The 13,274-nt window shown below is 45.6% G+C and overlaps 1 protein-coding gene across 1 annotated transcript in view; it reads right to left on the bottom strand.

Moving 5' to 3' along the window:
• LOC141173125 (sulfotransferase 2B1-like) overlaps positions 1-13,274 on the bottom strand; it is a 274,509-nt gene that overhangs the window by 107,324 nt on the left and 153,911 nt on the right. Inside the window, exon 4 of the mRNA XM_073657767.1 lies at positions 6,030-6,124. Coding sequence (XP_073513868.1) covers positions 6,030-6,124 — 95 coding nt within the window. The remainder of the gene's footprint in view (positions 1-6,029; positions 6,125-13,274) is intronic.

Raw genomic sequence — 13,274 nt, 5'->3', positions numbered from 1 at the left:
ATCCTGGTATGCATGGCACCCCTTGAGCCCCCATCCTGGTATGCATGGCACCCCTTGAGCCCCCATCCTGGTATGCATGGCATCCCTTGAGCCCCCATCCTGGTATGTATGGCACCCCTTGAGCCCCCATCCTGGTATGCATGGCACCCCTTGAGCCCCCATCATGGTATGCATTGCACCCCTTGAGCCCCCATCCTTTTATGCATGGCACCCTCTGAGCCCCCATCCTGGTATGCATGGCACCCTCTGAGCCCCCATGATGTTATGCATGACACCCCTTGACCCCCCATCCTGGTATGCATGACACCCCTTGAGCCCCCATCCTGGTATGCATGGCACCCCTTTATACCCCATCTTGGTATTCATGACACCCCTTGATTCCCCATCCTGGTATGCATGGCACCCCTTGAGCCCCCATCCTGGTATGCATGGCACCCTCTGAGCCCCCATCCTGGTATGCATGGCACCCTCTGAGCCCCCATCCTGTTATGCATGATACCCCTTGACCCCCCATCCTGGTATGCATGACACCCCTTGAGCCCCCATCCTGTTATGCATGGCACCCCTTGAGCCCCCATCCTGTTATGCATGGCACCCTCTGAGCCCCCATCCTGGTATGCATGGCACCCCTTGAGCCCCCATCCTGGTATGCATGGCACCCCTTGAGCCCCCAACCTGGTATGCATGGCACCCCTTGAGCCCCCATCCTGGTATGCATGGCACCCCTTGAGCCCCCATCCTGGTATGAATGGCATCCCCTGAGCCCCCATACTGGTATGTATGGCACCCCTTGAGCCCCCATCCTGGTATGCATGACACCCCTTTAGCCCCCATCCTGGTATGCATGGCACCCCTTCAGCCCCCATCCTGTTATGCATGGCACCCCTTTATCCCCCCATCCAATGCATGGCACTCTCTGAGCCCCCATCCTGGTGTGCATGGCACCCTCTGAGCCCCCATCCTGGTATGCATGGCACCCTCTGAGCCCCCATCCTGGTATGCATGACACCCCTTGAGCCCTCATCCTGGTATGCATGACAGCCCTTGAGCCCCCATCCTGGTATGCATGGCACCCCTTTATCCCCCATTCTGATATGCATGGCACCCCTTTATACCCCATCTTGGTATTCATGACACCCCTTGATTCCCCATCCTGGTATGCATGGCACCCCTTTAGCCCACCATCCTGGTATGCATGGCACCCCTTGAGCCCCCATCCTGGTATGCATGGCATCCTCTGAGCCCCCATCCTGGTATGCATAGCACCCCTTGAGCCCCGATCCTGGTATGCATGGCACCCCTTGAGCCCCCATCCTGGTATGCATGGCACCTCTTGAGCCCCCATCCTGGTATGCATGGCATGCTCTAAGCCCCCTTCCAGGTAGGCATGGCACCTCTTGAGCCCCTATCCTGGTATGCATGGCACCACTTGAGCTCCCATCCTGGTATGCATGGCACCCTCTGAGCCCCCATCCTGGTATGCATGGCACCCCTTGAGCCCCCATCCTGGTATGCATGGCATGCTCTAAGCCCCCTTCCAGGTAGGCATGGCACCTCTTGAGCCCCTATCCTGGTATGCATGGCACCACTTGAGCTCCCATCCTGGTATGCATGGCACCCTCTGAGCCCCCATCCTGGTATGCATGGCAACCTCTGAGCCCCCATCCTGGTATGTATGGCACCCCTTGAGCCCCCATCCTGGTATGCATGGCACCCCTTGAGCCCCCATCCTGGTATGCATGGCACCCTCTGAGCCCCCATCCTGGTATGCATGTTACCCCTTGAGCCCCTATACTGGTATGCATGGCACCACTTGAGCCCCCATCCTGGTATGCATGGCACCCTCTGAGCCCCCATCATGCTGCCTCCAAAAAAAAAAGAAACAATCATACTCACCTCCTCTCTCCTCCAGTGCTGTCCTGCTCTTCTGCTGACACTCTCACTGTGTGAACCGCACATGACATGGTGCGCATGGCGTAACTGCCATGCGCCCTCACACAGTGTGAGACGCTGTGCTGGAATAGTCACTGCTCCCCACACCGGGACTGTGTGCGTGGGGAGCAGTGACCATTCAGTCTGTTCAATAGCCGGCACACTGTACCGCAGCGCGGCTCCTGCTTCCACTCTGTGGTCAGTGTGCCTGCTATTAAAAACCATGGATATTCACTACAACCCATGGGAGTGGGTTGTAGGGAATATTCATGAGCTTTAATAGCAGGCGCACTGAGCACAGAGCGGCAGCAGGAGTGCACTGCAGTACAGTTTGCTGGCTATTAAGAAAAATGAATATTCATTGCTCTCCACGCACATGGGCGTGGGGAGCATGGAATATTAATTTTCTTTAGTAGCGGGCACAGCGTAGGCTACAGCAGGCGGCTGCTGCCTCCTGTGCCCCGCTTATCCTCCACTGCCGCTCCCCCACAACCACCACCATGCACAGCCATGTGTATAGTATTTGGACTATAAGACGCACACCCCACTTTCCTCCAAAATTTTGGATGAAAAACGTGCGTCTTATAGTCCAAAAAATATGGTATTTCAAACTCAGATCTAGCCTGCTGTATCAATTTAGTAACAGCAAAAAATAGATTTTTTTACTCTGCATACAGCTGAATTTCACCGCCACTAAAGTAGTAGATGGCTTATAGCAGAGTGTATCACGTTTGTCACATAAAAAATAATTTTTTGAACTCTCTCTAGCAAGAGAAAAAAATCTAATTTTTTACTCTGAAAACAGCTGAACTTTAACTCCACTAAAATAGTAGGTGGCTTTTAGCAGAGTGCATCACGTTTGCGACACAAAAAAATCTTTGGTGGACTCTGGCTAGCAAGAGAAAAAAATCTATTTTTTTTACTGTGCATACAGCTGAATTTCACCCACCAAAAAATGGCAAGTGGGCTCCTATAGCTTGCACATTAGCAAATGAAAAAAAAAGTTTTTTTGTGCTCTGCACTGAGAAGCTCTGCAGAGTCTGCATACAGCTCAATTTCAATCCCACAAAATCAAAAGGTGGGTTGCAAGGGCTTGCTAGCTTTATCACATTAGCAAGTGAAAAAATAGATTGAAGGCATACTCATGCATGGAGCACAATACAACCGCTGCACAACACTGTTTTATGGCATAGGCCCTGCTCTTTTTGTGAGAATCTCAGTAATTGCACAAGAAAAAAAAATGTGCTGCAACATCGATTTCACAGGTAAACAGCACAGGAATTATCTACACTCTCTGACTTCCACACAAGCGCCCATCTATCTATCTAAAATCTCTCAGTACACAGGAGCACACTAAGCAGTGTCTGGCAGTAGTCAGTGACATGCATAAAATGGCACTGAGGGAACATGGCCGTTCTTTATATAGAGAGGACATGTGATTTCGGCAGCCAATGGCAGAAGCCCTTGTGTCTGGACGGTGTGGATGCTTACTGCGCTCTGATTTGCTAGCCGTGCTTTCCTCCCTTAAAGTTACAGGCAAAAAAAAAAGATTACAAGTGCGCCACTGATTTGACCTGTTCTGAGCTATTACTAGCCCCCCCCAATCATCTAACACATCCCCCCGTTCATTATAAATAGTCACTATGCTAGCCAAACTGTTCAAAACGCTGTATTTGCCCCGCATTCACGTTCCCGCACTTGTTCGCCAAACAGTGCCGATTTTTACTGAATTTAAGAAAAAATGCTCACCTTTCCGATCATGAATCGGAGATCAGATTTCGAAAATATTCGCTCATCACTAATTACTAGCGCTGAGACCAATCTCCTCTGCACGGGCGCCCTCCTATCAGGCCATGCACCCTCTCATCAGTCTTCGCACTGCTTATGAGGGGGAGGGGGAGGAGGGAAGCACTACTGATGAGGGGATGGCGTGTGGACTGAGAAAAGTAGCTGCGGCGGCAGTGCTGATGAGATGATGCGTGTGCCCGCAGGTATTAGTGTGATATATGAAAAGATCAGATCAGCGTTGGAATGGGCAGAGGTGAGTAGTTTTTTTTTTTTTTAATGTGGGGCCTTTATACTATATGGAGCACTATGTGGGGCCATTATACAGTATGGAGAATAATGTGGTGCCATTATATTGTATGGAGCACTATGGGGCCATTATACAGTATGAAGGACTATGTGGTGCCATTATACAGTATGGAGGACTATGTGGTGCCATTATACAGTATGGAGCATCACGTGGGGCCATTATACAGTATGGGGCACTATGTGGGGCCATTATACAGTATGGAGGACTATGTGGCTCCCTTATACAGTATGAAACATTGTGTTGGCCATTATACAGCATGAAGCAGTATGTGTGGCCATTATACTGTATGGAGCACCATGTGGGGCCATTATACTGTATGGAGCACCATGTAGGGCCATTATACAATATTGAGCACTATGTGGGGCCATTATACAGTATGGAGCACTATCTAGGGCCGTTATACAGTATGAAGCACTATGTGGGGCTACTATACCATGTAGGGCCATTATACAGTATTAAGCACTATGTGGCTATGTGGGGCCATTATACAGTATGGAGCACTATGTGGGGCCATTATACAGTATGAAACACTATGTGGGACCATTATACAGTATGGAGCACTATCTGGGGCCATTATACAATATGAAGCACTATGTGGGGACATTATACAGTATGGAGGACCATGTGGGGCCATTATACAGTATTGAGCATTATGTGGGGCCATCATACAGTATGGAGCACTATGTGGCGCCATTATACAGTATGCAGCACTATGTGGGGTCACTATACAGTATGGAGGACTATGTGGGGCCATTATACCGTATGGAACACTATGTGGGGCCATTATACAGCATGGAGCACTATGTGGTGCCATTATTCTGTATGGAGGACTTTTTGTGCCCATTATACTGAATGGAGCACTATGTGGGGCCATTACACTGTATGCGGAACTATGTGGGGCCATTATACTGTATGGAGGACTTTTTGTGCCCACTATACTGTGTGGAGGACTATGTGGGGCCATTATACTGTATGGAGGACTTTTTGTGCCTATTATACTGTGTGGAGGACTATGTGTGCCCATTATACTCCATGGAGCACTTTTTGTTCTCATTATACTGTATGGAGCACTAACAGGGACCTTTATACTGTATGGAGGACTATGTGGAGATTACAGTTGGAGAATCATACTGTGATGGGGTCACCATTCTTTGTTGGGGGGATTGAGAGAGTGGGGTACAGTAGGGTCATCATACTGTGCGTGTCTAGGAATTCACTGTGAGATGTCATACTGTGTTTGGGGGCACTTTTGTTTACATTATACTTTATTATCTGTTTTATTCAAGGTTTTTTATCCTTTGTTATTACATATTTAAATTAGGCCATTGGTCATATGCTACTTACTGCTCTTACATAGCATATTATATTATTCCAGTATAATTTCAAAAGTTAGTCGTTTTATTTGATAAGGAAAAACTTCCTCAATTGTAGACATTTTTTTTAACAAATACCAAGGTTGGCCTGCGACTTTGTCCATGCTTTTAACTTTGTCCCTCTGTGTATTTGAGTTTGACATTCCTGGCTTAAAGGGTTATTCTCATCATGATAAAGGGTTACAATTGCAAAGCGGTTGTAACAACAAACAACTTTGTAATTTTACTTTTGATTAAAAATCCTCTCCATTCTCAAGAAGAAACCTCTGTGGGCACTTTAAGGTTATTGTGTTTTTTTATAGGCTATATGTGCAAGAATATGCATTGTTTTTATAATTACCTATCTGTGATTGTTGAGTGTATATTTTAATCATACTTTCATTAAAAGTTACGTTTTATTGCATGACAGAGGCATATAAGGCGCATAGTCCTGGGGGCAAACATATATTGAGTACTGCAGAGAAAAGTATCTCCTTGTAGACATTTGTAGACAATCTGCTATTGACAATGGGCCCGAAGCAGCAGGCAATGATTGCAATTGTTTCTAAATCTAAACCAGACATAAGTAGGTTTAAAATACTATAGATGGGAAAACATCTCAGGGACAGGTAAGAAAATATTTTATTTACCTGAATTAGGTCTTCATATGTAACAAACAGGAAATTTTTGTTTTCCTTCATCTGCATCCAGTCCTTAATGTGATCAAACCAGGAGCCAAAAGGTACTGAAGAGAAATGATATAGGTAGTACATTTGTGTATTGAAATAAAATAGCAAAAGCAAATAATAATAATAATTGAATTAACCCCTTCATGTTGCAGCAAGTTTTGACCTTCAAGACAGAAATCGACTTTTAAAACCTGACATGTGTCACTGTATGTGGCAATTACTATAGACTGCTTCTGTCAATCCCCTTTTCACATATTAAGAGAAGACCTACCTAGAGCGCCACCTATTGGAAGTTGTAATCCTATAGATCAATACTATCTCTACAACATGACATAGAATAAAAAGCAAAAAACCCTTATCCGAGCACGTTCGCTCATCACTAATCATAAGTCATGCTTTTTCCTGAAGCGTCTTCTGCTTCAACATCTTCAATATGTGTATGTACAGCTGTAGCAGTGTCTCCTATTTGATGTATAATGACTTGAAAAACTATTCATACGCCATGAACTTTTCCACATTTTTTCACTTTACACCAACAAACTTAAATGTATTTTATTGGGATTTTATGCGATATACCAACAAAAAGCAGCAAGTATTTGTGAAGTGTAAAGAAAATGATACATGGTTTTCTAATTATTTTAAAAATATAAATTGGAAGATTGTGACGTGCATTTGTATTCAACTCGGTGTAGTCTGATACCCCAAAATAAAATCCTGAGTGATCAATTACCTCCAGAAGTCACATAATTAATACCAGAGTCCACCTGTGTGTAATTTATTCTCAGCATAACTACAACTGTTCTGTGAAGGCCTCTGAGGTTTGTTTGAGATCGTTGGGAATCAAACAGCATCATAAAAACCATGGAACACAACAGACAGGTCAGGGATAAAGTTGTGGAGAAGAGTAAAGCAGGATTAGGATATAAAAAATAGCCCAAGCTCTTAAAATCTCACAGTACAACTACAAACCTACCAAGACAAGGCCGTCCACCTAAACTGACATCCCAAGCAAGGAGAATCAAGCATTAGAGACTCAGCCAAAAGCCTCATGATCACTCTGGAGGAGCTGCAGAGATCCACAGCCCAGGTGGGAGAATCTGACCACAGGACAACTGTCGTACGCTCCGCTGTCAGGGAAATATTGAGAAATATTGAAAATATTCTTTCTCTCCCGTCATAGATATTAAGAAGTCTTTCTCCCAAGCCCCTCTTCACCCCTCCCTTATCCCCCGTTTGTCATAGGAGAACTGACAGTCCAGCATCTGTCTCTCTGCAAATTATCACCTACAGAAGAAGTGACTTGTAAAGATACAACCTAATTAAAATGCCTTTCTCCCTGGCAGAAACAGAGGGTGATTAGACACAGGCTGGCGATCCATTTACACGTAACTGTTGGAGCTTGATTACCGGGACGTCAAAGTGAGTTTTAGGCGAAGCCCCAGTCCGACCGGAGCCGATATGAAATATGGAATAACTGAAGTTCCATAATTCTGATAATAATGGGACCTATATTTTCAGTAGCAGGGTCAGCCAAGGAACCATATGTTATTTTTACATTGCTGTGAGCCCCTTCAGGGAGCAGTAATGCAAAAGCACCAGAATAACGGATCACAGGTACACCATGTGTGGTCTCTAAATGAAGGTAAAATCATAATAGAAAATATGGTACCACTTTTGAGCTTCTGGGATCAACTAGCAATAAGTTATCCCAAAAAACAGATTTTTAATACAAATATGAAGAGTAGAGCCCAAGCCCACATGATGTCATCACAGGGGTGTGCGGGCCGATCTTCCCCTTCGGCATAAGAGAGCCGACGTAAGATTGATCAATATTCTTGCCGGGAGTATATATTTAGTATAGCAACGAATCCTGTTCGATAACAGAAAAATCTGCAGCGTCTCCCCTCCACCTATGCTGATTCGTCCCTGCAAACAGTATAGAGTAAGTTTCTTCTTTAATTCTTAGTATTTTGTGTAACTGCTTATGTATTGTAATGTATCCTTTGTAAAATCTTTTATATTTTTCTTAAACACTGCCTCCCTTTTGGATTAAGTATAAAATTTAATAGCCCTGTTTCTTTTGTCCTGTAATTGTTCCCTCCCCCGAAGCCATACGCTACCAGAACGCAGGCGTCTGGCCAGGCCTGTATTATATTTCAAACTCGGCCAGTGGTGGCAGAGAATAATATTAATAATCGGGCTATCGTGAAGCTGACAGTGACAATACAGAGGGAATAAACACATATTCCATGCATTGGAATCCAGAGGTGTGACGCCATAGAGTAGTGGGGACCGTGTGCTCGCGGATCCCTGACGAAATCTCGACAGAGTGAGGGCACGGTGAGATATTGTGTGATCTCCCTGGTGTCGTCTCTGTGGAATACCTGACAAATTGGTGGCAAGCGGTGAGATATTCCAGAACATCAGTGGCTGGATTGAGCAATCATTCCTGTCACTGAAAACTTGTGGGGTTCTTGAGAGAAACCTGTGCAGAGTTTTAAGAAAGCAGACTCAGTGTTTTAATATTTTTTATCTGGGACATTACTGTACGTCAAGCAGTTGCATCCCCTCCCCTTCTCTTGTTTTTCTGTCCTATCTTTTATTTGGCAATGATGGTTATGCGTGGAGAGTCCTGGTATCAACAGCAGGTGAAGACCACTATCACGGCCCTCTGTGAGCTGAGGCAGATTGACCCCCCAGGCAAAACCAAGGCCCAAAGGATTGCTTAACTGTTGCAAGGTGCCACAGAGCCAGTCCGACAGCAGAGCCCGGATGGCGCTGCTGCAGGGGTCCCACCTGTGATTGCCAGCCAGACCCACAGCCAGAGTATTGTGGACCCCCACCTGCAGATGGCCTTGGAGCAGCTAGCTGCAGACGATCGTGATGGATGGCTGCAGCTGATCCTGAAATTCCAGGAGTGAGCAGAGCAACGGGTCCAAGCGGACCGGGCTGAGCGAAGGCCCAGGCTGAGAGAGATGAGTGACAGGCCGAGGCTGACCGACAGTACCAGCTGGAGCTAGCCTGGATTCAGAAGAAGCCATCCATCCTGCAGGTCCATCAGTCCAACAGCTTTAAACCCAGTCCTGAGCATTTTCCTGTAATGGAGAAGGACGGAGACTTGGACCTATTTCTGCGGGGATTTGAAAAAGCATGCAGACAGTACCAGTGGGCCAGGTACCTAACTACAGGACTCATAGTAAAAGCTCTGGAGGTGTTTGCTTCTCTCCCTTGAGAACACGATGGAGACTATGAGGCCGTCAAGCAGGCCCTGATAAAAAAGTACCAGCTGACTCCGGAGGATTACCAGAAAAAGTTAAGAGTTTTGAGCAGTGGATCGGAGTACTGTCAGTCACCACCTTCGAGGACCTGTAGGAACTGATGTTGAAGGACCAGTTTCTTCGTCTTTGTCCTGTGGAAGTGCAACAGTTTGTGCTGGACCGGGAGCCAAAGGAAGCCGCCAAAGCAGCCCAGATCGTGGATGCCTATGAGGCCCACCACACACCAGAGGTGCGGAGGTCAGGCGCCGAAGATTGATAAATATTCTTGCCGGGAGTATATATTTAGTATAGCAACGAATCCTGTTCGATAACAGTAAAATCTGGAGCGTCTCCCCTCCACTTATGCTGATTCGTCCCTGTGAACTGTATAGACTAAGTTTCTTCTTTAATCCTTATTATTTTGTGTAACTGCTTATGTATTGTAATTAGTGTTGAGCGAGCACTAAAATGCTCGGGTGCTCGAAGCTCGGGCCGAGCTCACTGTGATACTCGGGTGCTCGACCCGAGCAACGAGCCCAATGTTAGTCTATGGGAGACCCGAACATTTTTGCGGCGGCTCCCCCGGCAGTCTGTAGAAAGCCTAAAAGTGCCCAAAACGATAGTGACAGTGCTCAAATGACATGGGGACAGCATGGGGATTGCCCCTGGAAGCATTTCTGACCCCCAGGTCACTGCTGTCAACAACGTGGTCAGAGGTATTAAGCCACTTTTACAGGCTCACAATAAAACGTTCAAAAACGAAAGTGAAAGTGCTTTCCTGTGAAATATGTTAACCCCTTAACGACCATGGGTCTTTTTGTTTTTGTGTTTTCCTTTTTTGCTCCCCTTCTTCCCAGAGCCAGAACTTTTTTAATTTTCATTCAACATGGCCATGTGAGGGCTTATTTTTTGCGGGACGAGTTGTACTTTTAAACACTGGTTTTACCATATCGTGTGCTGGAAAATGGTAAAAAAAATCCAAGTGCAGTGAAACTGCAAAAAAAATGCAATTCCACAGTTGTTTTTTGGGTCCTTTTTTTACCACGTTCACAGATTGCTAAAACTGACCTGCCATCATTATTTTCCAGGTCGTTACGAGTTCATAGACACCAAACATGTATAGGTTCTTTTTTATTTAAGTGGTGAAAAAAAAATCCAAAGCTTGCTAAAAAAACAAAAAAAAATGACGCCATTTTCCGAGACCGTTAGCTTCTCCATTTTTCGGGATCTGGGGCCAGGTGAGGGCTTATTTTTTGCGTGCCAGGCTGACGTTTTTATTGATACCATTTTGGGGTAGATCCGATGTTTTGATCGCCCGTTATTGCATTTTATTGCAAAGTTGTAGCGACCAAAAAAACTTAATTCTGGCGTTTAAAATTTTTTTCTCGTTACGCCGTTTACTGATTGTATTAATTCTTCTTTTATATTGATAGATCGGGCGATTCTGAACGCGGCGATACCAAATATGTGTATGTGGCTTTTTTTTTATATACAGTGCCTACAAGTAGTATTCAACCCCCTGCAGATTTAGCTGGTTGACACATGCGGAATTAACTTGGCATTGTGACATTTGTACTGTAGATCAGCCTGGAAGTGGGAAATGCACTGCAGCAATTTTTTTTTTTTTTTTTTTTTTTTTTTAAAAAACGTTAAAAGTTAATTCAGAGTGTCATTCATTATTCAACCCCTCAAACCACAAGAATTCTGTTTGGTCCCCCTAAAGTATTAAGAAGTAGTTCAGGCACCAAGAATAATGAGCTTCACATGTGTGGATTAAAGATCTCTTTTGCCAGCCTTTTCTGACTATTTAAGACCCTCCCCAAACTTGTGAACAGCACTCAGACATGGTCAACATGGGAAAGACAAAGGAGCATTCCAAGGCCATCAGAGACAAGATCGTGGAGGGTCACAAGGCTGGCAAGGGGTACAAAACCCTTTCCAAGGAGTTGGGCCTACCTGTCTCCACTGTTGGGAGCATCATCCGTAAGTGGAAGGCTTATGGAACTACTGTTAGCCTTCCACGGCCTGGACAGCCTTTGAAAGTGTCCTCCCGTGCCGAGGCCAGGCTTGTCCGAAGAGTCAAGGCTAACCCAAGGACAACAAGGAAGGAGCTCCGGGAAGATCTCATGGCAGTGGGGACATTGGTTTCAGTCAATACCATAAGTAACGTACTCCACCGCAATGGTCTCCGTTCCAGACGAGCCTGTATGGTACCTTTACTTTCAAAGCGTCATGTCAAGGCTCGTCTACAGTTTGCTCATGATCACTTGGAGGACTCTGAGACAGACTGGTTCAAGGTTCTATGGTCTGATGAGACCAAAATCGAGATCTTTGGTGCCAACCACACACGTGACGTTTGGAGACTGGATGGCACTGCATACGACCCCAAGAATACCATCCCTACAGTCAAGCATGGTGGTGGCAGCATCATGCTGTGGGGCTGTTTCTCAGCCAAGGGGCCTGGCCATCTGGTCCGCATCCATGGGAAGATGGATAGCACGGCCTACCTGGAGATTTTGGCCAAGAACCTCCGTTCCTCCATCAAGGATCTTAAGATGGGTCGTAATTTCATCTTCCAACAAGACAACGACCCAAAGCACACAGCCAAGAAAACCAAGGCCTGGTTCAAGAGGGAAAAAGTCAAGGTGTTGGAGTGGCCTAGTCAGTCTCCTGACCTTAACCCAATTGAAAACTTGTGGAAGAAGCTCAAGAATAAAGTCCACATGAGACACCTAAAGAACCTAGATAACTTGGAGAAGATCTGCATGGAGGAGTGGGCCAATATAACTCCACAGACCTGTGCCGGCCTGATCAGGTCTTATAAAAGACGATTATTAGCTGTAATTGCAAACAAGGGTTATTCCACAAAATATTAAACATAGGGGTTGAATAATAATTGACCCACACTTTTATGTTTAAAATTTAATAAAATTCAACTGAGCAACATAACTTTTTGGTTTGTAAGATTTATGCTTCTGTTCATAAAACCTACTCTCGAATGCAGTTTGAAGGCTCTAACTTATTTGCATCTTATCAAACCAGCTAAATCTGCAGGGGGTTGAATACTACTTGTAGGCACTGTATATATATATTTTATTTTGAATGGGGAGAAAGGGGGGTGACTTAAACTTTTATATATTTTTTATTTTCTTTATTTTTTTAAAAACTTTTTTTTTACACTTTCTGCTTGCTTCTATAGTCTCCAGAGGAGACTAGAAGCAGCAGTTGTCTGATTGCTTCTACTGCATACAAGCGATGAGCAGATCGCTTGTATGCAGGAGAAATGCTCACTTGCTATGAGCGCTGACCACTAGGTGGCGCTCATAGCAATTGAGACATGACAACCACAGGCGTCTGCTGCAGACACTGAGTTGTCATGCCCACCCATTGGTGACCCGCGATCACGTGACGGGGTCACTGATGGGTGGGGCTTAGGACTCCCGGAAGCGCGAGTTAAATGCCACTGTCAAAGATTTAACATATTAACAGCCGCGGGTGGATTGCGATTCCAATAATCAGCTGACGTGCTCGCTTCAGTGCGGGCTCACCGCCGGAGCCCCCGCTGAACCGGCCTTCCCGACCTGGTGCGTACTATTACTGACCAGGTCGGAAAGGGGTTAAGGAACATCCTTTCCAGGGTAAAGACTTGTGTATAAGGTAAAATAAATAACCAAAAACAAAAATACTCCTCCACACCTTGGGCTACGCTCACAAGTAGCATTTTTTATGCGTTTTTGCACTTTTGTATTGCTTTCAACCGTGACAAATGCATTCACCGGGAAATGTCATTTTAACATTTTACAACCTTATCTGGCCATGTGCTGTGTGACACATGGATACAGTGCTAAAGAGACATGGGAACAGCATGGGGAAGACCCCTGGAAGCATCTCTGACACCCAGGTCACTGCCTAAAAGTGTGCCCATCAGAAGTGATCCTTGCCGCATCAG

This window comes from Phyllobates terribilis, unplaced genomic scaffold (genome assembly GCF_046119375.1).
Source record: "Phyllobates terribilis strain yellow unplaced genomic scaffold, ASM4611937v1 Scaffold_12__6_contigs__length_324123572, whole genome shotgun sequence".
NCBI lineage: Eukaryota > Metazoa > Chordata > Amphibia > Anura > Dendrobatidae > Phyllobates > Phyllobates terribilis.
The sequence above is the reverse complement of the archived record's forward strand: the minus strand, read 5'-3'. Positions and strand labels throughout refer to the sequence as shown.